The sequence below is a fragment of the Recurvomyces mirabilis genome (genome assembly GCF_035927965.1).
Source record: "Recurvomyces mirabilis strain CCFEE 5264 chromosome Unknown scaffold_22, whole genome shotgun sequence".
Classification (NCBI taxonomy): Eukaryota; Fungi; Ascomycota; class Dothideomycetes; order Mycosphaerellales; family Teratosphaeriaceae; genus Recurvomyces; species Recurvomyces mirabilis.
In genome coordinates this window covers 281,283-303,375 of record NW_027041956.1, presented here as the reverse complement: position 1 = coordinate 303,375, position 22,093 = coordinate 281,283, and the positions used below count along the sequence as shown (strand labels likewise).

The 22,093-nt window shown below is 53.5% G+C and overlaps 9 protein-coding genes across 9 annotated transcripts; 4 read left to right on the top strand and 5 right to left on the bottom strand.

The window, feature by feature from the left end:
• Window positions 1-999: 999 nt before the first annotated feature.
• On the bottom strand, window positions 1,000-1,992 carry LTS14_007813 (uncharacterized protein; the record flags this gene model as incomplete). The annotated part of the gene is made up of 1 exon (XM_064840502.1): window positions 1,000-1,992. The coding sequence occupies one exon, from the start codon at window positions 1,990-1,992 to the stop codon at window positions 1,000-1,002; it is 993 nt and encodes a 330-aa protein (XP_064691952.1).
• A 738-nt stretch (window positions 1,993-2,730) lies between these two features.
• Window positions 2,731-3,829, bottom strand: LTS14_007812 (uncharacterized protein; the record flags this gene model as incomplete). Its single annotated transcript, XM_064840501.1, has 2 exons — window positions 2,731-2,808; window positions 2,987-3,829. 2 exons carry the CDS (start codon window positions 3,827-3,829, stop codon window positions 2,731-2,733), a joined length of 921 nt encoding a protein of 306 aa, XP_064691951.1.
• Window positions 3,830-4,499: 670 nt separating this feature from the next.
• Window positions 4,500-5,938, bottom strand: LTS14_007811 (uncharacterized protein; the record flags this gene model as incomplete). The annotated part of the gene is made up of 2 exons (XM_064840500.1): window positions 4,500-5,753; window positions 5,816-5,938. The coding sequence occupies 2 exons, from the start codon at window positions 5,936-5,938 to the stop codon at window positions 4,500-4,502; spliced, it is 1,377 nt and encodes a 458-aa protein (XP_064691950.1).
• A 28-nt stretch (window positions 5,939-5,966) lies between these two features.
• On the top strand, window positions 5,967-6,820 carry LTS14_007810 (uncharacterized protein; the record flags this gene model as incomplete). Its single annotated transcript, XM_064840499.1, has 2 exons — window positions 5,967-5,970; window positions 6,162-6,820. 2 exons carry the CDS (start codon window positions 5,967-5,969, stop codon window positions 6,818-6,820), a joined length of 663 nt encoding a protein of 220 aa, XP_064691949.1.
• A 782-nt stretch (window positions 6,821-7,602) lies between these two features.
• On the bottom strand, window positions 7,603-10,523 carry LTS14_007809 (uncharacterized protein; the record flags this gene model as incomplete). The annotated part of the gene is made up of 2 exons (XM_064840498.1): window positions 7,603-7,640; window positions 7,688-10,523. 2 exons carry the CDS (start codon window positions 10,521-10,523, stop codon window positions 7,603-7,605), a joined length of 2,874 nt encoding a protein of 957 aa, XP_064691948.1.
• A 306-nt stretch (window positions 10,524-10,829) lies between these two features.
• On the top strand, window positions 10,830-12,338 carry LTS14_007808 (uncharacterized protein; the record flags this gene model as incomplete). The annotated part of the gene is made up of 1 exon (XM_064840497.1): window positions 10,830-12,338. The coding sequence occupies one exon, from the start codon at window positions 10,830-10,832 to the stop codon at window positions 12,336-12,338; it is 1,509 nt and encodes a 502-aa protein (XP_064691947.1).
• Window positions 12,339-14,351: 2,013 nt separating this feature from the next.
• Window positions 14,352-16,577, top strand: LTS14_007807 (uncharacterized protein; the record flags this gene model as incomplete). Its single annotated transcript, XM_064840496.1, has 1 exon — window positions 14,352-16,577. The coding sequence occupies one exon, from the start codon at window positions 14,352-14,354 to the stop codon at window positions 16,575-16,577; it is 2,226 nt and encodes a 741-aa protein (XP_064691946.1).
• Window positions 16,578-18,744: 2,167 nt separating this feature from the next.
• On the top strand, window positions 18,745-19,557 carry HEM15_4 (ferrochelatase hem15; the record flags this gene model as incomplete). Its single annotated transcript, XM_064840495.1, has 2 exons — window positions 18,745-19,293; window positions 19,345-19,557. 2 exons carry the CDS (start codon window positions 18,745-18,747, stop codon window positions 19,555-19,557), a joined length of 762 nt encoding a protein of 253 aa, XP_064691945.1.
• Window positions 19,558-19,690: 133 nt separating this feature from the next.
• Window positions 19,691-21,416, bottom strand: LTS14_007805 (uncharacterized protein; the record flags this gene model as incomplete). Its single annotated transcript, XM_064840494.1, has 5 exons — window positions 19,691-20,196; window positions 20,253-20,582; window positions 20,648-20,811; window positions 20,875-20,887; window positions 20,933-21,416. The coding sequence occupies 5 exons, from the start codon at window positions 21,414-21,416 to the stop codon at window positions 19,691-19,693; spliced, it is 1,497 nt and encodes a 498-aa protein (XP_064691944.1).
• Window positions 21,417-22,093: the final 677 nt, after the last annotated feature.

Sequence of the window (22,093 nt, the reverse complement as noted above, 5' to 3'; positions counted from 1 at the left end):
ATGTTGGGTGGAATGCCTTCTCGTGGGTGTCGGCGTGTCAGAGCAGCTCGTGGCGATATTCGTAATTGCAAACTGCGCTTCCGTTGGCTTTGTAAGACGACTGAGGTCGAAACCCTATGCTCAAGTGACTGGCAGTGTAAGCGTTGCTTCGACTTGAAGGCGCTACAGTACCGATTTGCGGAAAGGGTGCTGACAGCAAAGCGATTGAAGACGAGTGCTGCGCTGGCGGAGCATAGGATACCTCACTGACAGGACGAAATACTCGGACCAAGATCCAGCTGCGAGGCTCCAACGGTTCTCCGGCAGCATAGACGTGTATGCAGAGTCTTTGAAATCCTCTGAAAGGCAATAGCAACACACCGACTAGTGGCGCTGTGCAGGCGAGCACGACATAGCCAAGCTTCGCTTTTGCCGAACGTTGGCATAGATATCGCGTAGCATATGGTCTAACAGAAGTGCGCTAGATTCAATGCAAGGGACGTCACCACGCTGCGTAGGCCTTTAACTAACGAAGCGTCGATAAGGAGACGCAGAAATCATCCACGCCTTGATAACCTTAGAATCGATCCATGGCAAGGACATCATCTCGCATACTAGGAAGCCGACGGAGCGTAAGTCTCCGACTGCTTTGGCCTCCACGCCCATACTTGTATTCCAATCGCACACGTGCTCACTCGTCGACCACGGACCACGATTGATGGCATCGTAATTCGATCGTCTGCCGCTGCCAGCTCGAACGAGATGATCGAGAAGGCGAAGTAGCAATCTCACTACTGCTTCTATGACATGACTTGTGTCTTCCTAGTCCTCGGCGAAGGCAAATCTCCCCAAACTAAGCATAAACGATGGGAGACGAGGAACTATGTCACCCATGTCGTAAAACATACGGTACGAAGACCAAAAGTTATTTGCAGCTACACTCACGCAGCAAGTCGAGCTGATAGCCTCTCGCTCCTCACTATCGAGCATTCAACTGCTTCAGATCCATCAGGACCAGCATCACTGGCCCATAGTCCAAGCTTTGTTCTTCCCACTCTCCGAATACCCCACCGCCACCCTCGTCGCCTCATCCAAATCCTCCTGCCACGGCAACCCCAATTCTTCATTCTGCAACATCTCAAAATTATCCGCCTTCCCATCCGGGAAGAAAGACCTCGAATACAACTGGATCCCAAACCCAACCATATCCCCCTTCATCATCATCTCCCTGCCCCTCTTATACCTCGCCTCGACATCCTCATGACTGATCGTCCAATCGGACTCCTTGGTCCCGGCAACACGGAGCACAGAAGCGAACATATCCTTCTGGTTGACCCGGAACGAAGCGACGACGACCTGAGTATTCCCGTACTTCTCAACCGACGGCGCAGTTTCCCCATCCCTTCCCGACTTCTCCGGCAAAGACAAAACAGCCGCCACCGCCCGCCCAACCTGCGGCCAAGTAGAAGTCGTAATCTTCTGCTCCCCATCCCCGAACATCGTAAACTTCCTCCCTGGAAAATCAAATCCATAACGTAGTTCAGCACCAGAAAGACTGAATTCGTACCAGAAGCCACAGCAGATGGCTATCCATTTCATGCCTTTCTCCTCGATATGTTTGCGAATAGCGAGAGCTTTGCCGCCGAGACCAACGCTCTCGCCGAATGCTGCGTCGGAATAGTTACCGCCGTATTCATTGGGGATGATATATCTCACGCCTGCTTCGGCGGCGGCATTGATCAGATCGGTTTGGGTGGATGGGGCGGCCATGACGTTGAGGCTGATGATTAGGATGTCTTGGTCTTTGAGGGCGGAGACGAGGGAGGTGTGGTTGGCTAGGTCGACTTTCTTGATGTGGTGGATGCCCGGGTGAAGGGTTGATGTGCTGTCCGGACGGGTGATGGCTGTGATTATATGTTGACCTTTAGTGAGCAAGGCTTTGACGATGACGCTGCCGATGTTGCCACCTGCGCCTACGATGGCGATGTTCTTGAGGAAGGGTGTGGAAAACATGATAGGTAGTGTGTACGGTGATCCCCGGCAGTTCGTTCTGGGTAAATAGTCGAGGGCAGCGCTTGAGCAACCTATGAAAAGGTGAGACGGAGGTAGTGCTGTCCCGTAATGTCCTGGAGCAGGATGCTTCGACATATAGCAAGGAGCTACCTTATATACCTCCTCCTCCGTACCAGAACAGACGGACATGCACATCCCAACCCCGTCGCCCGCACGGAGCTAAGAGCATACCTGACCACTCGATCAGATGTATGAAAGGACGAACAATTCATCCGCCCCAACGAGCAACATCGCCCGGAAAGTACAGGATTCCAGCGCTTCAAGTTTAAAGTGTCACACCACGACGCACAAAAGCGGGTTGCTGAATACGAGACGTAGTTAGCGCGATGATTAGCGCGCTGCAACGCATATCGGTGCACGGTACGCAGCTGCCGAACACCGGGGCCCCCATCGTCGTCAGCATCCTCTCTTCTCTATGCTATCCTATCCAGGGCCACTCGATGTGGTTTCCGGGTACAACACGAAGAGAGAGCGCAACCTAATGCATTCGAGGCACCAGACGGTACGTGCAACCGCGTGAGCCCTGCCAGGTGGTATTGCCGACTCTGTAAGTTCCGGCCGGTAGAGCATGGTAATGATGTGATTGGTAGCCGTGTAGAGTTTGCACGTTGCTTCAAGTACATGAGAGAGTCGAAATTGATCTGTAGCATGACTGAAAAAAGGCCCGACAGCCGCGGTTTACAGCTTGGCAATCAACGACTGAGGTTGGGGTTCTTCGGGGCCCAGTTCCTTGTAAGATGGAAAGGAGGGTGATGGCTACGACGTTAAGTAAGAGATGTCGCAAGAGAAAAGCAGTCGTAGAGTCGTTATATATAACAATAAATTTAGCACTAAAGTCGGTACAACCACAATCATACCGCCCATCCTCTCATCTCACCTCATCTCCTCTCACCCAATCTCATCCCCATTGTCAACCAAAAACCAACGCCCGCACCTCAATACTCTCCCTCCCCTTCCACCCCTCCCCCTCCGTCCTCGGATCCACAAAAGCACTATGCGGCGTCCGCGCCCCATCCTTGGAATCAAAACACTGCAGCAATATCCTCTCCTCATTCCCCATCCCGCTCCAATAATGCCACCTCCCCTGCTCCGTGTACTTGACCCCTGCCGTCTCGCCCGTGCGGTCCGGGTATCTGTGTTCTACGCCCACGATATCGCTGTCTGGAACGGAGCGGGAGTCGGCGTAGGCGAGGGGTTTGCTGACGACGGGGCCGTTGAGGGGCCGCCAGATGTTGATTAGGCGGAAGCGGGTTTGGAGGAGGGCAGGGGCGTCGGAGCCCATGTGGTGGTGTACACGGGCTGTGGCTGAGGCGGTCGTTTGGTCGATGTGGGCTCGGTTCACCGGTGCACGATGGGCATTCGGATCTGAGCGCCGGATGGTGTGGTCGAAGATGAAGACTCGGTTCGCACCCGGCACATTCTTCATCATCAAGTCCTCTACTTCTTTGTAGTAGACGTCTTTCACCCGGGCGTCGTCGTTCCATTGCTCGTACTGCATCTCACTGTCCACATTCTGCAGGACGCCGAAGCCGTTGGTGTTGATATCGAAGTCCTTTTCCCGGCCCCGGATGTCGGTGATGGTGACTTCGTGTTCGTCTTCGCCGAAGTTGCGTTGTGGTGAGCCGGCTGGCGGGGCTTCGACGTAGTTCCAGGGTTTGCTGCCGTCGGATGGAGGGGCGTAGAAGGTGAGTTTGGATTTGGTCTCGCCGCGTGGGATGGGGGAGTCTTTGGTTGTGGCGAATTTAGATTGGGTCTCGGTTTGGGTGGTGGTCGACATTGTGTCTAGCTGACTACTGTAGCTGTGTGATTCTGCCGATGGTTATGGATACCCTAGTACAGTAGTTTGTACGGCAGTGTGCAAGTGAGAGTCAATAATATTAATGATTGAGAGGGGTAGAAGAGAGGGAAGCGTCATATATACCTACCACCCGTGCCCTACTACTGTACCATAAGCATAAGCATAAGCATCACACCATCGATCGCATTTGTAAACACAACTACCTTACGTCCCCCTTCAACCTAGGCATAGGCATTGCTGGTCTACTGTAAGAGTGAAACGTCATCGCCGCATGAACGGCAAAGTCATCGAGGGATTTATGCGGGGATAAAATGTGAGCGTCCAGCCAATCACCGAAGACATGCTTGCGTGAGCAAGAGAGCACCGGACATTATTACTGCGTGCTAGTAATAATGTGGCCATGTGTATAGTAATCAACATCTCATCCCATATGAAAGAAGCGGACTTGGCTCGGATGTGTTGGCATAGGTCTAGGTGTAGATCTAAGGGGGGGTGGTATGCTGTAGGATCTATCTATGCAAAAAAATCGTACCTTTAATTCTATCATAGAACGTCGCCCTTCGTGTTCTTCGTACAATTGCTAACATGAGCCTCATACTCATTCATCATCCTGCTTCACGACCCTGCCAAGCGTCGTGCATGGCCTCAGTCAGTACACGTTCCCAGCCACACTCTTCTCCTCCGCCTCCGCCGCCTCCTCCCTGACCCCTTGGGCCTCGACAAGAGGACCCTCCTCATCATCCTCCCCACCAGGTTCATCCCCCAAAGCATCCGCCTTCCTCCCCTCCCCCATCCCCGACTCCTTCGTCCACCTTTCAATATCCTGCTCCGTCGCCTTCCTCTGCGGCCGAGTCCTCCTCCCCAACACCCTGGCCAACGCCCCAGATTTTCGGTCTGCGAAGTAATTCTCCGTTTCCTCGTCCGACATTTCATGGGGTGTGTTCGTGCCGTCCCCTCGTGGGGGCTGAGGATGCGAAGTTGTTGTCGTTGTTGCGGGAGGTTGTCGTAGTGGTACGCTAGCTACTGGCATGGCGGCGGCACGCAACTCGGCCGAACCATCGAGCGCTGAACTGATAGAGCCCGGGGTCGTCGTCGATGTTGGTACTTGCTGCGCCCGCGCCGGCAGCTCAACCTCCGGAATCCCCTCCTCCCCCTTCCTTCTGCTCTTGGGCGAAACAACAGGACTAGCATCCCTCAAAAACGCCGTCAACGTATTCCTCCTCTGCGGATCCACAATCACACTCCTGCCCTCCCCAGCCCCACCCTTCTTCTCCTGCACCTCCGCCTTCGCCTCCGCCTCAATCTGTCGTTGCCGCTTAAGCTCACTCCACGTCCTCAACTGATTCTCCAGCACAAACTTCCCACTCTCCTCCCGCTTCCTCATCACAATAAACTCACAATGATTAATATTCCTCAAATCCTCGAAATACTCCACAGACCAATGATACCATTTCATCAGGAACACCCTGGTCATCAATCCATGCGTCACCAGCACACATACAGATGGGAAGTCCGCCTCCCCGAACTGCCGCCAGAGACTCTCATTGAACCCACTGATGCGATCGTAGGCGTCGGCCGCACTCTCTCCATTCGGGATCCGATAGAAGAAATGACCGTAGTCCGCTCGCTCCCGCCACATCCGTTCCATCTCGCCACCATTCGGCTGGAAATTGCCGAAATCCTGCTCGCGGATCCGCGGCTCCTCGTAGACCTTTATCTTCGTGCGCGAGAACGGGGAGGGTGAAGAGGCATCGGCGTCGGGATCATCGGGATCATAGCGCGCGGTGAGGGTTTTCAGGATCCCCTCTGTCGTTTCCCGAGTGCGGCGGTAGGGGGATGTGTAGATTTGCAGGGTGTCGTCGGGTTTCAGCAGGGCGCGGAGGCGGCAGCCGGCGTCTTCTGCCTGGAGGGTTAGTTAGGGAATGGATGTATTAGGGGTGAAGGAGGCGGGTTGGGGGGGTGTACCTGTAATCGGCCTTCGTCGGTGAGTTTGACGCGGTGGTCCGGGATCATTTGGTGGACTTCACGGTTCTTGTTGCCTTCGCTTTGGGCGTGGCGGATGAGGAGGATCATGCGTGGTTTGCCCATCTTGGGAGGATTATGTTGGGGAGTAGATATGAGTAGGTGAGTGTGTCGTCGATTAAGAAGGAAGCTCACGCAATCATATGTGCTCCACCACTACGTAATGATTCCTCTCCACACAAACAGTCGGCCGTACGAAACAAAGCTCCAGATGACATGTGAAAGTCATCTTCTTGCAGTCGCAAACCTCTCATCAGCACACTACAATAAAGAAACATGTCGGAACCAGGCCCCTCAAGCATCCCAACCAGCGCCGACCGCCGCTCCAACAACCGCCCCGCCAAGAAACGCGCCCTCAATACCCCCAGCACCCAACAATCCGCCCACCTCGACGCCCTCTTCGCCAACCCGGACCGCCAAATCAACATCCCCACCACCACCACCACCAGCACATCCCTCACCAACAGACCCCTCCCCGTCCCCCCCGAAATCGTAACAAACGTCCAAGGCTCCTCGGCCGGAGCCGGCAGCGGCGAGTTCCATGTGTATAAGGCTAGTCGACGACGGGAGTATGAGAGGTTGAGAAGGATGGACGAGGAGGTGGAGAGGGAGGAGGCGGATAGGGAGTTCGACTTGAAAAGGGAGGATGCGAGGCGGGTGGAGGAGGAGAAGTTGGGGAGGAATCGGGCGAGGAGGGAGAAGATGAAGGCGAGGAAGGTCAAGGCCAGGGGGAGGGTGGAAGGGGATGGGGTAGAGGGTGAAGGGGTTAGGGAGGATGTAGATGAGTTCGAGAAGGGGATGACTGGGGTGAAGAGGAAACTTGGGCCAAGGAAAGACGTAGGTGTTAACCCGAGTGCAACGGAGACAATCAATGGTGCCCGCGACGAGGGCGGAGTCCCAGCTGCTGCAGAGGAAAGCGGCGGTATCACGATCCACGATGATGATTGAAGAGCACCGAAGTAAAGCATCTTCCCTCGCTCTCACGTCTTTTAATGCATGCATGAAACAAAAAAAAGGTAGTATAATACGAACAGAGCTCCCCTTTCAACGCCACTTCACGCTCTCCCTTTTCCCTCCCACATTGTTTGTATGATATCTCAAGCGACCATCAACAGCATAAAAGCAACTATACTCGCCACAAATAACACGAACACCACCGCCGGCCCCCTTGGATCCCGCTGCCGCTGCCGCTGCCACTACCACCACCCCAACCGTCTCGTGTCGTCTTCACCACAAATGGACAGGGTAACCCAGGAGTTACTAACATCCATTCTGCAGACCCCATCACATTACAAGACATGATCAATCCCAGCGCTATGCCATCGCAAAACGCCATCATAGATCCCCGCAGCTCAGAATGGCAGGCTTCTCTGGTGGAAATGATTGAACAGGAGAGGAGGAATGCGGAGGCCCGGGCTAGGGCTATGGCGGCTGTGAGGCGGGCGGTGGAGTTGGTGGAGATGCAGAAGAGGGAGGAGGAGGAGGTGGGGAGGAGGGATAGAGTGAGGGAGCCGTTGCGTGGGGAGATGGGGCCAGGTGGGATGGGGATGGGGAAGGGGAGGGGGAGGGGGAAGAGCGTGCGGTTTGAGTGAGGTCAAGGGGGAGTGAGGAGCTGGGATGGGTGAGGAGGGAGAGGTGGGGTGGAGATGGTCTGCTGCCTGAGAGCATACAGGCCGGCAGCAACACGATCTCACTGCTCTCTCTCTCTCTCTCTCCGTGTGTGAGACTATCTACAGATTGACTATCCGTGCATCATCCCCTGGAGACCCTTTAGCCTATCCAGTACTCGTCTCAGGGGTATACAAGCCCCCTTACTCAAGACCCCCACCCCATCCGGCTCACCGCCACCTTTCGCACTCCTCTCCAGCACTCCCTCCACCTCCTTCACCACTCCCTCCAGCATCCTCGGGCCCTCGGAAGCGAGATAAAGCCACTGCACCACATCCTCCACAGCTTCCAACCCTACAACAGCAGCACCAGCCTCCCCCCGCTCCCGCAGCCGCTCAAGAGCCGTAACCACGAACCCCCTCGCCTTAATAAGTACCCGCTCACTGTAAAGAGCACTAGCACGTCTCGAAGACTCAAGACCAACAAGGTGTTCATACCCCGCCTCATTAAAATACGGCTCCCTCACAAGCACCAACCCCAACAAACTAACCAAAACCTGCAACACCGTCGACCTCCCCGCCACCCACCCTTCCCCTTTCCTCCCCTCCCACGTCCCCAAAAGCGAAAGACATATAGTCCCATCCTCATAAAGATTCGGATTTACCTTCCCCTCCCCTCCACCCAACCCGCCAGTAGGCGCAGGGAAAGAATGAAAGAACGCTTTGGGTGCTTCGGTCGGGTAGGTTGGGGGGAGATAGAGGTCTATGAGGAAGGGACAGGAGGCGTAAGGGGTGTCTGAGGGGCCTAGGATGAGGATGCGGAGGAGATCGAGGCGGGAGGACCAGGTGCGGACGTAGATTCCGGGGGGCAGGGCGCCGGGTTTTTGGAGGATGAGGTGGGTTTTTTGGGTGGCTTTTGTGTGGGCGGGCGTGAAGGTGGGGATTTGGGAGGCGTAGTGGTGGGTTTTGGGGGGTGGGGTTTCGAGGATGAGGTATTGGGGTGGTTCTGATGTGATGGGAGAGGATTGAGGGTTGCTGGTATCTGGTGGGGTGGCGGAAGTTGAGGTTGGTGGTGTATCTTTCGTGGCTGCTGCGGCGTCGGGCATGGTCTCGTCTTCATCTTCTGACTCCCAGTCGCCGTTGATCACATCATCTTCGTCGAGCGGCAAGCCATTCTCGTCCTCATACATTGCCTCAGCATCCATCATCTCGTCGTCGTCAGACCAGGAATCGCCGTCAGAGTCCTCTTCGTCAGAAGCTTCCATATCTTCTGAACCTGAATAGTCGTTGATGATATCCTCCATGTCTTCGTCCTCTCCTTCCCAGCCTGTTTCGTGCGGAGTACCATCAGATCGCACGGCCACCACGACCTGTTCTCGCTTCAGTCTGACATCAATAATGTCGTCAGCCGCACCAAGTCGAATGGTAAGTGTACCATCCAGACAGGTATCGACGACCTCTCCCAGCCAATGCTTGCCCATCGACGCCTCCGTGGCAGAGCTCAAAGCACCAGGCTGGACAAGCACAATGTCACCTCTCCTGACGTTCATCACCCCAGGCGCCTCAAGATCATACAAGCTGACCTCCTCCACTTCTCCGGTAGCGAGACCGACAGCACCAGTGAGCAGCAATCTACTCCCATCATCATCCTTCTCGCCAACAGCATACTCAACCACTGCATCCGGTGCCCACCGAATCTTCGCCATCCGTTCCTCAGCGTTCACGCTCTGCACTACTCCCACTCTACCAGGCCTCTCCACTTCCTTCAGACCAGCCACAGATGTGATGTCCAGGGTATGTGCGATTTCTCCCGGCCAGGCCGAATGTTCGTCGTCGATTGCCGAGTCCGGCACGAGATCCACTGATCGCTCTGTTGTAATCGTGAGATCCTGCCATTGTACCTCCACACTAGTCTCGAAGCGCTCGATGTCAAATACGTTCAGATCATAGCCTAGCGTCTCGCTCCGCTCAAGTCGCGTAAGCTTGCCGTGAGGTGTAGAGCCGTCATATTTCATGCAAGCACCTGCAAGATCTCGAAAACGGACGCGCTGATTCAGTCGGGCATCGATTTCCGATTGTGAGATCGTGCTCGGCGTACTGCTAGGATTGAGTTGCGTCTGTCGTCGTGGCCGCCGAGTGCGGTCGTAGACTTTGAAAGCATTGGATTCGATCTCATCGCGTTCCAGTAGCGTAGGCGGCTCATTATCATCATCACTTCCTATCCTTCGCTGTAACCACTCCACTTCGATACTGCTCGGCCTACTCTCAACAATTGTACCGACAGGAGGTGTATTAGGATTATATTGGCCAAAGATCCATCTGCCTGTCCGGAGCTCGCCTTTCTTGGTGACGGCGACATCGCCAACAGTAAAGGCCTCGAATGCGCCATCGGCATGCTCGATTTTGTCATCATCATTGATGACTTCGACCACGCAGTTGTCAGTCAGCTTGAGTGTCAGCGCTTCGATGACACCATAAACACGACCTATCCTGTTCTTGTATATAATGAGACTCTCCTCAGTCAGGTCATCGCTCTCTTGTAGCTCTGATGCAGGTACATCCACAATGAGAGAAGGTCTGTCCGTCTTGGGTGGTCGTGTGAAGCCAGGCTCCAGATCTGTCGGAGGCAGCAACCCTCTGAGCTTACGACCCTTCCACGTCACATCGTAGATGGGCTGCAACATGCACTTGATATGCGTGTTGATAACAACGCCACTCATGGCCTCCCTGACATTCTTCTTCACCACATCGCCAATCAGGAGTGATCGATCCAGTACTTTCAAATCGTCGGCCGGCATGAGCTGTGCTTGTTGGCTGTTCTGCCATCGTACCAGTACGGCGCCTTTCGGCGGTACGCCCTCCTTGAGAAATTGTCGAAACCTGAACTGGTCGATCCCACGATCATGCTTAATGTGGCCTTCTTCGGTGTCTTGAGGATGTGGTTCATGTGTATCGACGTCTGCGTGTGTGCGTTCAACCACACCTAGCCGGGAATCATCGGCAAGACTTGCCACGATATCGTCGGAATGCAGTGTGCTCTCCATGTAAACGTGCTGGATGTCGTCGCCAGGAGGGTAGTATTCTCGCACTAATTCCACTAGCAATAGTAACAGGAAGCAGGACGTTGCGAACTCCAGTGTATCGGCCGTTTGCTGACGTGGAGTCCTCTGGAATGCGTTATGATGTATCGCAAAACGTCGCAGTGAATAAATCTCGAGCAAGGATCTTGATGGAAGGCACGGAAAAGTGGCCGCCGCAAACTGCACGGACCCACATTAACATGTGCATGAAGCTCATATTCACCTTTCGCCTATGCGATACCATTGGGCGGTTGCCCATGCCATAACGACATGTCCGACTTGTACGATCTGCTAGCACCATATTTCGATGACCATGACCCCTCCTCGGGAACAAACCCAACCACTCGCGATGCACAAACAACAACCTACCTAAACCGCCTAAGCACCCTCTCCCTGGGCAACCTCACGACAACCGAGCCAGCCTCCCTCCTCCATGCCGCGCAGTCACATCTACGTAACCTCCAGGCTCTCTCGAAACGCTCCCACAAAGCAGTAATAGCATCATCCTCGCATCTCTCGAACCTCACTTCCCTCCTTCCATCCCTTGGAAGCGAAGCCTACGAGCTCAAGGATGCCGTACCACAACTAGAGTCCGCAGCGGTAGACTTTGCGCGGAAGTACGACCGGAGTACGGAGAACGAGGTCCTAGACAGGCGGAAGAGGGCGATGCTGCTGAGTCGGAATGTGGACAGGGTGTCAGATGTGCTTGAGCTACCGTCTTTGCTTTCGTCAACCATACAGGCTGCGCAGGCACCTAGCAGTAGCTCTGCCGCAAGCTCGACGACTTCTTATGCTTCTGCGCTGGATCTGCATGCTCATATCAAGCGGCTGAGCTCGTTGTATCCACAATCTGGGCTCGTGGCCGGCATTTCGCAGCAGGCGGATGCTGAGATACAGAATCTGACGACTATTCTGATCACATCGTTACAAAGCCCAACGCTGAAGCTGGCGGGTGCCATGCGGACGGTGGGCTGGTTGAGGAGAGTGGCACCTGATCTCGCAGACGACGAATACAGTTCGTCCAAAGCGACGGCGACGTCGACAAAGTCTGTGAATTTCTCCTCTGCTGCCACAAACAGCACTGGAGCTCTTTGCTCGTTGTTCCTGGTGTGTCGACTCCGGACGTTGAACATCACACTAGAAGCGCTGGAACCACTGCGAGAGCTAGCAGACCAGGAGACTACACGAAGACTACATTCGGCCAATGGCGCCAGGTCAAAACAGCAACCACAATCAATCGCCCTTGGCAACCACAGCGAGCGCTATCTCAAACGCTACATCGAGATCTTCCGCGAGCAAAGCTTCGCCATAATAAGCATGTACAAAAGCATCTTCCCATCCGGCTTACCCTCCCCAGACCTCTCAGCCACATCCTCGAAAGTGCTAGACGACCCGCTACTGCCGCTTCCATCACCCCTGGCATCATTCACGAACCACTTGATAACAAAATTGACAACGACACTTCGAGCCTACCTTCCGAATATCACGGATCCAACATCCCGGGAGTCTCTCCTCACACAAATCCTCTACTGTGCAGGAAGTCTCGGGCGCCTAGGAGCGGACTTCGGGCTGATGATCGCTTTGCTGGGCGAGGACGATGGGTCAGCGGAGCACGAGTCGCAAGGCGGTAGGGAGGATGAGTGGGTGCAAGTAATGAAGAAACATCGGATCCAGGCGTCGCGACTCGAAGTGCTCGCTCGCGGCGTCGGGACTGGTGTGAGGAAGCGGAGTGCGATAGATATTCCGCAGGCTGGCGACGTAGTGTCGCCCGCTGCATAATGTTCGTACCATGTCGTCTGCAGTATGCGCAGCAGCTTTCCTCGACTGCCAAGATTTCACGAATGCTATACGAGATATACGAGCTCTCCTGAACTTCACGAGTCGTGCAGTACGATCTGCACTCGTGACCCTTACACGAAGAACATCATAAGATCATCACCTCTTGCATGTCGTAAGATGCTATTCTTGCCCACGACAATATATTGCAATGTAACCACGTAACACCACGACGCACATCTGCCGAGCAATCGCAGCCTCAAAATTCGTGGACGATGGACTCGGTTCGGCCACTCGGCAGGCACGAATTTCTTACAATCTGCCGATCATTGCCGTCTTGCCGTCTAAAGCCGGCTCGTTCGATTCCAATGATGTGGTTGCGAGTGTTTCTATGTTTAGGTGAGCGACGACGAAACTGTAGATCAGTAATTTATTGTTGCGTATTTTCAGGCAATGCAGGAGGACCTGGGAAGCCATGGATAGAGTAGTGGTATCGCGATGGTCCTAGGATTGCCAATTGATGCTCACTCGACTTCAGCGGTGCTCTTGCGCATGCCACAGCAACGAAGATCACGACACCGCCTACCTCATTGTACGTGGCCTATGACAGTATCCAAGCAAGTGTAGGTCGTAATTGGAAAGTCTATGCTGGTCTGCAGTGACATTGCATCCCCCTCTGAGCTGTGAGACAATACCTCTCGAGGTGGAGATGTTGCATAGATAGTCCATGGGCTTCTAGATCGTCGAGGGTACTTTGGCTTCGGCCTACACCGATAAGCCACCATGAATCGCGGTCAAGAGCCTAGAGATCTCTGCGAGTCCTGTATTGTTGAGCCACAGTGGCTAGTGCTGAGGCTGAGCTGGCCTGGCATGACGTCTATAGCAGCGAATGAGAAACGGTACAGAAGGTAAGAGCTTCTACTTTAGGTATGGGTAGGCGGGAGCTGCAGAGACCGCGAGTTGTGGCTGCATGAGGCGTCTTGCGTGTTTGTGGAGAGATGGATGGTGACGGGTTGGTGGTTCAGCTGTATAGGCAATGGCGTGTAGAGACTGCTAGCGGCTTTTAATTGATTCTTGGTAGATGTGGGGTGAAGTTGGAAGTAGGTGATAGAGTTTAGCAGTCAGCTCAGTCGATGTGTTGATATGGCTTGCAGGAGAGGTCTGGATGACGGTGAAAGCGAGCAAGGAAGGCTTGTTATTGAAGCGACGTGGTGTTCAGCAGTTGAAACAAGACGAGGCTGATCAGTCGAACCACGATTGTTGATCTCTCTTGCTGGAGAATAGTCGCAGCCAACCAAAGCACTTCCTCATCCTCGCTACTGCAAAGGCCTGGTAGCAGAATCATACGTGGACTGCAAAGCCTGAGGCGCAGTGCCCACGCGACAACATGAGGTTCTGCGGGTAGACGGGCACCCGGTCGAGTCGCTTGTTGTTAAGCATAATGAGCCTGATGAGATATCTCGGCCATGAGTGGTTGGAAGAAGAGGTCTCAACATCCTCGGCGACAGCGATCAACGTGCCAATGCGTGTTCAGGCACTCGACATGGGTGACACGTCCTGCCGGGTACGTGGTGCGCCGAGCGGAAGCCCTACAAGTTCGCGCAGTGATTCGATGAAGCTAGCGTTCGTAGCTGCAGGTCTACTGCAGTAGGTGCAGGTCTACTGCAGGGAAGATCTAGAGTCTTCGCCAGTGAGAGTGCTGCGTGGCTGTGCTTCCCAAGTGGGTAGGTACTTGCTGATCAGTTGCAGAGCTTTATGAAGGAATATGAAAGGTCGATGAGATCCCGCGATATCGATGAGACAAGCAATAACAGCGAGCACTCGTTGTCGCATCCGCTCGCTTTCTAAACACTTAATTGAGACGATCACACGACCGTGCAAACGATACTTGTGCGAGAAACGGACGACTACGCCACACATCGTCGAATCACCGCTGACCAATTTTTCTTTCGAAGCCCTTCGGATCGAAGGAGTCAAGCGGCCTTGGCATCAGGGACCTTCTCGTCTCGGCTAAGTATGTCCTCACACGCGTCATCGAGCATACAGCAAAGTCGATTTCTACAATACAACCATCCGACTCCAGCGGCCGTAAACTTCCAAGGCTACCAATATCGCCATCCTCAGCAGTCACCATCGGCCGAGCATACGAACACCTCCGAACATCAGCTTCTCGACGCCGCCATAATATCCGACGCAATCTCGCAGCTGCAAAAGTCCATCCAGTATACTTGCATGAATAACTTCACACCCGATTTCCGAAGACAGTCACATCAGCAATATATCGCAACATCCGCTGCGTCTGGGTATCCTTATAACAGCATCTCGGCCCCGAACTCCTCAACGGACGCGTCGAACGGATATACTGCCTGGTCGGCCTACCATAGCATGTCAGGTCCGAGCGCAGCAGCAACCCAGTCTTTGATACGAGGGAGGAGTCATCAGCGCACTCCATCGGCATCGACAGTCGGCTCAAACGGTCCTCTCTCCCCGTACGCCCAGAACTACGGCAACCCGATCATCGCCAACACCGATTTCGACCCGAATACTTCCGTGTACCAATACCCAGATCAGACGGAAAGCTTCTCGAAGAATTTATACTTGAGCGACAACGGCTATATGAGCACACCTTATACGCCCAGTATTGCCGCTCATACCGGTGGAGCCCATGATGCTATGAAAGATTTTGCTATCGATCATCACAACGGAGAGTTCGCATCAGATCTTTCCGCTAGCCAAAGTATGTCCAGTCGCGGACGCAACTCACCTGCCACGCCACCAACTGGTGCTGTCGAAATAGCGCAGAGTGGTCAGTATGCTCTACCTCAGAATGGTGAGATCCTTGCCAAAGAGGTGATAGATGACTACGGTGGCTTACATTTTGGTGATGCAGATTATCCGCAGACAAATCCAAACGTACAGCTCTGGAGAACAGACTCACAAGCTTATCAGGATGAGCTTTACAACCCACCTACCACGATTCACAGCCATGTCCCTGCACCTGCGCCGAACAAGTCAGCATCCAGCTTTCTCTCGCCACACCGCAACCTCATGACTGAGCGATTACAAACCGCGAATCTAGCGAGATCACAGTCTCCTACATCTTCCGTCTCACGAGAGCGGTCGCCGTTTAGAGACAACTCTCCACTCGCACCTGCCCGAAATTGGCAATCGCCTGCACAAGCGGTGGGTGGTATGGGCACAGCAGCCAGCATACGGCAGCAACAGAAAGAGCAGGCCGAGCAAGCAGAATTGGCACAGCACATTCCCCAATTGAACCGCGAGGCCACCAAGACGATCTCACCCAAGGATGCGCTGCTAGAATACAACGAGGACCAGCCATCTCTGTTCCAAGATAGTGTCCCAGCTGGGTACAAGCAGCACAACAGTGGCACAGAGCAGTGGCAAAGCAACTTCTTTGGTCCAACTGGAACGAGCTTTAACGCGTTACAGGCGCCTCCCAACTTTCGCGCCACCACATCAGCAGACGGATACTCCGGGCCTGATCCCTTGGCCTACCAGCCTTTGCCACCCTCTGACCAAGGCCAGCTACAAAACAACTCGTACCTCACCACCACCTACCCGGTTACAAAGATGGAGTCTAATCCAGAGTTTCCGGCCCACCTGACTACCATGGAGTCATCGATCAGTGATAACGGTCCACTCCTATCATCACAAGACAGCATCGCCAACACCACGTCTGCGCCACAAAGGCCAGCAGATACTCGGGCTGCTACCGGTACATACACTTGCACCTACCACGGCTGCACACAGCGCTTCGACTCGCCAGGCAACCTTCAAAAGCACAAGCGTGACTTCCATCGCTCGCAGCACCAGCACAACAGGGACACGAGCGTTGTAAGCGTCGCACCAAGCGAGGAGGCCGCGTCACCCGCCACCAACCACGAGGGCTCAGACTCGGCGTCACCAAGTCGGTCATCTGGCTCACCTGCGCCTTCAGCGAGTGGCATGACTTCTGCTGCTCTCCTGGCACGCAACTCGCAAGCTGGACCACACAAGTGTACGCGGATCAATCCTTCCACTAACAAGCCTTGCAATACCATCTTCTCAAGACCTTATGACCTTACACGGCACGAGGACACGATACACAATGGCCGGAAGCAGAAGGTCAGGTGTCCTATGTGTCGTGAGGAGAAAACTTTCTCACGAAACGATGCGCTTACCAGGCACATGAGGGTGGTGCACCCAGAAGTCGAGAGCTTCGGGAAGAGGAAGAGGGAGTGAGTGATCATTACCCGGCTTTCTCAGCAGGAATCTTGTGGTCATGAAATCGCTCCGTCTTGTCAGCATATCACGAGTGCAGAGTACGCACGTCAGCCTGTACGGGATGTCATCTTAGTCGATCAACTAGCCACCACTATTACGAAGCAGCACGGTCTAATCCACGACATCATCACGATGTCTTCCGCGGATCATTGAGTCTTCGGTCGCACCGCATAGATGCATCGAGAAGAATGCACGACATACCGCTCACGTCGGTGGCGTCTGGCCACGAATTTGACGGTGACAGTGACATTGCACGAAATCCTTGGCGCGGCCGAATTCTCGGAGTGATTTGAGTCGTCGGCTTTGGCCGCTGTTCGAGAACAACGGCTCGGAATATGACGGCTTTTTCACACGAATGATGAGGATGGTGAACAACACAAATCAGCACTGGACGAATGAATGTTTGAAGTGGTTACATTGTAAGACATTGTATGCATAGCGTGGCGCGGTGTCGCCGAAACATGGCGGCAAAAAGTGTTGCACTCTTGGTGGTTAGCGCGTATTTGTTCTGAGCGTGCTAAGAGCTTCATTCGAGAGTTGTACGATATCTTCCATAGCTTATAACAGTATGTAATCTAACGAGAGGCGCTGGTCGCTGTTTAATTCTTCCCTCAATGCTTCAATCTAGCATTACGACAACTGTTCCTTTCTGTTCATGATAGTCATGATCCCAACAGTAGGCTGGACACTATGTTCCCTGCCATCGCCTGCCCGTGGACTGGACACCTGCAAGAGTATGATCGCCCTGTAGTTTGCCAAGAAAGCTGCCACCTGCCATGTGCTCCGCCACCTTGAGGACGTACGCATACTGAGACTCCTTTTCACTCATGACAAGCGGCAGTACGCTCAGCTCGAACGCTCCTGTGCATATCGCGGCTTCTGCGAGCTTCTGTGGAATATGGGAAAGAGATATGTGCAAGGCTGCTCGAGCGGTAGATATATGCCGTTTGATTACAGTCTTAACACTCGATGTAATTTGCGTACTTTGACAGTATGCTTTGGATGATGAGTTGTTGTGTGCAAGCTGCTCCGTATTTTCTTCAAAGTCGGCCTTCATCCTTTTACCCTTGACTTGCGTCTCTGTTGTGGTCTTTATCGTGGATGATCGCGGAGTCATATTTCCATGGATATGCTTGAGCACATCAGCCCAATGTCTGGGTGCGAAACAGATATTGGCACAGCCTTGCGGCCTGCGTAAGCGCGAGAGGAGATACTTATGGTAGCAACTTTTGCTAGGTCTGTGCGACCGTCAATATAGCTCGACCGTCGATCCGGACTCGCCTCGCGTTATGATAACAACGAAGTCCACCCCAGAAGAACGAGTGAGAGCTTCCGGCGGTGTGCCATTGAGCAGAACCTGTGGAGCGAGCAGTGCGCAGAGAACATATCGCCAGCCTCGACGTGATTTGCCAACCTTCAAGGGTAAGTATCTAGAGGGCGGCTGATAGGCAGCCAATTAAGTGATTAAAGATGCCTATGAGAGTCACATATAGGTCCATCTTAAGTGCTTCAAGACCAGGAGGATGATGAGGTGTTGACAATAGCGGCCAAGTGGATAAGCAGTAGATCATCGATACAGCATTCGACGATATCAGCGACCTTGCCTGCTTTCTTGTTTCAGTCCGCGTCCAGGTGCGGGCGGCTCCATGTATTGACCCACGACAGAACCAAGAACCAATCACTTAGATCGCAATAATCGTATAGAGCCTTAGCCGTCCACCTGATGGCAATGCCGCCACTGCAATCAGGCACCATGCTACTGAGCAAAGGATAATATCCAGAGTGTGGTCAGGCGGGACGTCGTTGATGAGGTATAATTGACAATTACTGGTCAGATGTTCCCATCGACTTATCGTACAATCAAAACTGACTCGAGCTCTGTAGCTGAGCAACGCTGTACGGAGCGTCGCTAGATGCGATGATACACCTTCCGTCTGCTGATGCCACGGCCTTGTCTATCATTGAATGGTATGCCTAGAGAAACAACGTGGTGACGCCACCCGAGCCCCCGCAAAGCGCACCTCTTCCACCACCACATCAAGATGACCCCGTTCGCTTGACCTCACCATAACAGAGGTTGGCGGCTGGACTGTGGCTCACCCACAGATATTTACTTGCGAGCACAATGCTTGACATATTTCGACGCGGCCGCATGGCAGTCCGCGCCCAACAGCACAATAAGATCATTCTTGACTCGTTCGTAGATCAACAGGGGAACTCCACAAAAGCATCATTCCTAGGCCTTCCATCCGAACTGCGAAATGCCGTGTATGAGCGACTCGCAACAGACATGGTGCTGTCGCCGGTTGTGCCCTCGAAGCGCCGGAGAAGACCGCCGCCACTATCAGTACTGCTAGTTTGCAAGCAGATCCACTTTGAGGTTCGGGACGTGCTTCTTGCCAACGCCAGGATTCACTTCCAAGCACCGAATTATGACTTTACCGGTCTCACCAGCTCGATTGAAGCCATGCCGTGCAAGACATTGCAAGCGCTCATCAGCAACACCAGTCTATATGTGCGCTTGGTCGTCGATAATGCGCCAAATAGATCTCAGCTCGACCACATCAGTGCATGGCTGGCGTATCGAGCTAATGCTGTCCAGGATACCGGATCTCGAGACGGTGACGTTCGCGACGTAGGAGCACATCAGCTGGTCTTCCACTACGATGCTATCGTAAGGGCCTCAAGCATGACAACCGGGCTGGTCAATCCACTGAACATGCAGGTGGCTATCCTTGCGGCAATTCTGCGGCAGCTGCCTCTCCTGGGGACCGAAGAGTGCTTTGAGGAGAAGTCGCGAATGTATCGCGGACTAGCTATGTACAAGAACAGGCTTGTAGGATTGCTTGAGGACACAGACGTCGAGATGCCAGTCCGCAACAAGTCTGACAGTAGCCGAGATCTGATGCCGCAGGTGTGGGTGCCGCAATACAGATAATTCGTGTGCTGTATATGCTCGCTGCTATGCTAGATCATCATGCAATGCTTTCTATATTGGACAGACCCTCCATTCGAATCAATCTCGTATATCCTGAAGAACGCCACGCTAATTCGCCTTATACTTCGATCGCTCAGCATTTCTGATGCAGATGCCAGCCTACCTTACACCATCGAGAAGCCACTATAGATGCGACGCAAAGCAACGTGGAGGTCGCGGCAAAGATCATGGACCCAGTGTACCGGCCTCCCATGGCTGTCTGTATAGCCCCAAATATAGCAGGGCCAGTCAGCGCTGCAAACGAACAAGCACTACCAGCCATCCCAATCCGCGTGCCGAGCATATCAAGCCGGGGTGTCAGGCTCGCTACTGTCGAAGGAAAGAGGCACTGGAAAGCTGCGGCAGTGATACCATAGAAGATGGTGAATATGTAGAGCCCAGCGATATCGTGAACGGCTAGCCAGCAGTATGCCACAATAGTCAATGCCATCATAGAGGGTCCGACGGTCGTCAACGTGCCGTACTTGTCAGCGAAGTATGGGGCAATAAGTCGTGAAGGGATGCCAATAGCATTGACTATGACAACCATATTCGTTGCTGCCTCATACGACATGCCGAGCTTCTGCAGCCCAAAAGATGCTAGAAAGAAAGTCAGAACAGATGGCGGACCGCACAAAGTATTCTGACCAGCTTACCAACATAGTAGAACACGCTGTAGATGGAATAGAAGGCGAAGAACATCGCAAGCACAAAGAAAGCATATGGTCCTTCCTTGAAAGCGGAGAGCTCCAGCATTGGTCCAGACCTTCGTGGTGGAAGACGAGGTCGCATGAACGCTATTACAACTGAAAGGAGACCCAGGTTGAGGAAGCCAAGCACCCTTGCTGTCCATGCAAAGCCGATCTTGGGTAGCAGCTGCGCAACGATGGTCGGGTAGATGGCACCTCCGACTGCATTGCCTGTGGTTGCTACACCTAGTGCGACAGCGCGATGCTTAGAGAAGTATGTCGCCATCAGACCCATGCCTACACGGTTATCAGCGGCCGCCTAAGAATTCTCGAGGACATGCGAGTCTATGGAGAACGCTTACATGGTGTGAACAGAATGCCAGAGCCAAGACCAGTGAGAATGCCTTGGGTCAGCATTAATTGCCAGAACTTTGTGCTGATGCTCATCAGGAAGATCCCGAGCACCTGTATCGTTGCACCGACCAGGACTGTAGGCAGAAACAGGCCAGCGTCTAAGAGTCGGCCACTAAAGGCTAAGACTCTTCATTAGCACATCTAAGAGCTGACAACAGATCTTATGTAGGCTTACCACCTTGGGGTCACTTGTCAGCATGCGAGACTCGTTCGATATGGGTTTGATGACATACCACAGAAGAAAGTCCCAAAATTCGACACCGTTCCGATCCATGCAATCGTTGCCGGCGGTGCATCGAGACTCAAGGTATAGTACGTTTGCCATGCGCCATAAGAGTTCACCCAGCCCCATGAAGAGAAGATAACCAGCCATCCGCACGCCACCTGACTCCAAGCACGCCACCCTCCGTCTGGCGGTGGACCAGGCTCAGGCAGTGATCTCGTCGTGAACGTCCTGTCGAGCCTATTGCTTACGGCACTGATTCGACTTGCTCGACTTGTAGTGCGGTGAAGCTCGAGTCGATTCTGCTTCGCTTCCCCATGCTTCTCATGATCGTCCTCTTCGTAAGGCTCGTAGACTTGCTCGATTTCGTCAATGTGTTCCTGCGATGTCGCTCCAGATGCTTCCTCGACAGGTGAACGATGCAGTTCGTGGTTCTCTTCGCCAGAAGTGTGTTTATGCTCAGTCGTCTCATGGTCATCAAATAATTTGACCATCCTTATTCGAGCATCCTAGCTCGATTGGAGGTATATAGAAGGCGAGAAGAGGAGAGTCAAGTCACGAGACCTACCCAATATCATCGAGAGGTGCGATCGCAGGTACACGTTGATTGCACACTACAAACAACCTCACAGGCAAGTACATTTCTTTCGCCGCTGTCGGTCACAGCTTAACCGAGCATCTCTTGAAGAAAGAGCCAGTCATGACCGTCAATAGACCGTCACTAGTGGAGGTGGATCTCACCTCCACGCCCTAGACGGCTCTCGGCACAAATGGACCTCGTCACGGGGCAAGTTCAAACAGCCATTGGGATCTCCTTCTGTCCATTGCTATCGCCTGATCCTTGGTATCAGATCGTCTCTAGCGATAGGCATCGGCTTGGACGACACTCAGCCGGCCTTAGACGATTGAGACTGTGGATTGGTAACATAATATCTGTACGACATTAATAATACCTCCAGCATGGATGCCGCAGAGAAGACGTTCGCCCTTCCGGAACTGTTGCAACATATTCTTCTGTATCTTCCAGTAGCTGATGTACTACTCGTCCAACGCGTAAATACCACATGGAGGGCCGTCGTACGCGAGAGCAAACTGATACAACAAAGCCTCTTCCTCGCTCCATCTGGGACGATTACGCTTGACAGGTATACCAATTCCGGATGGATGATCC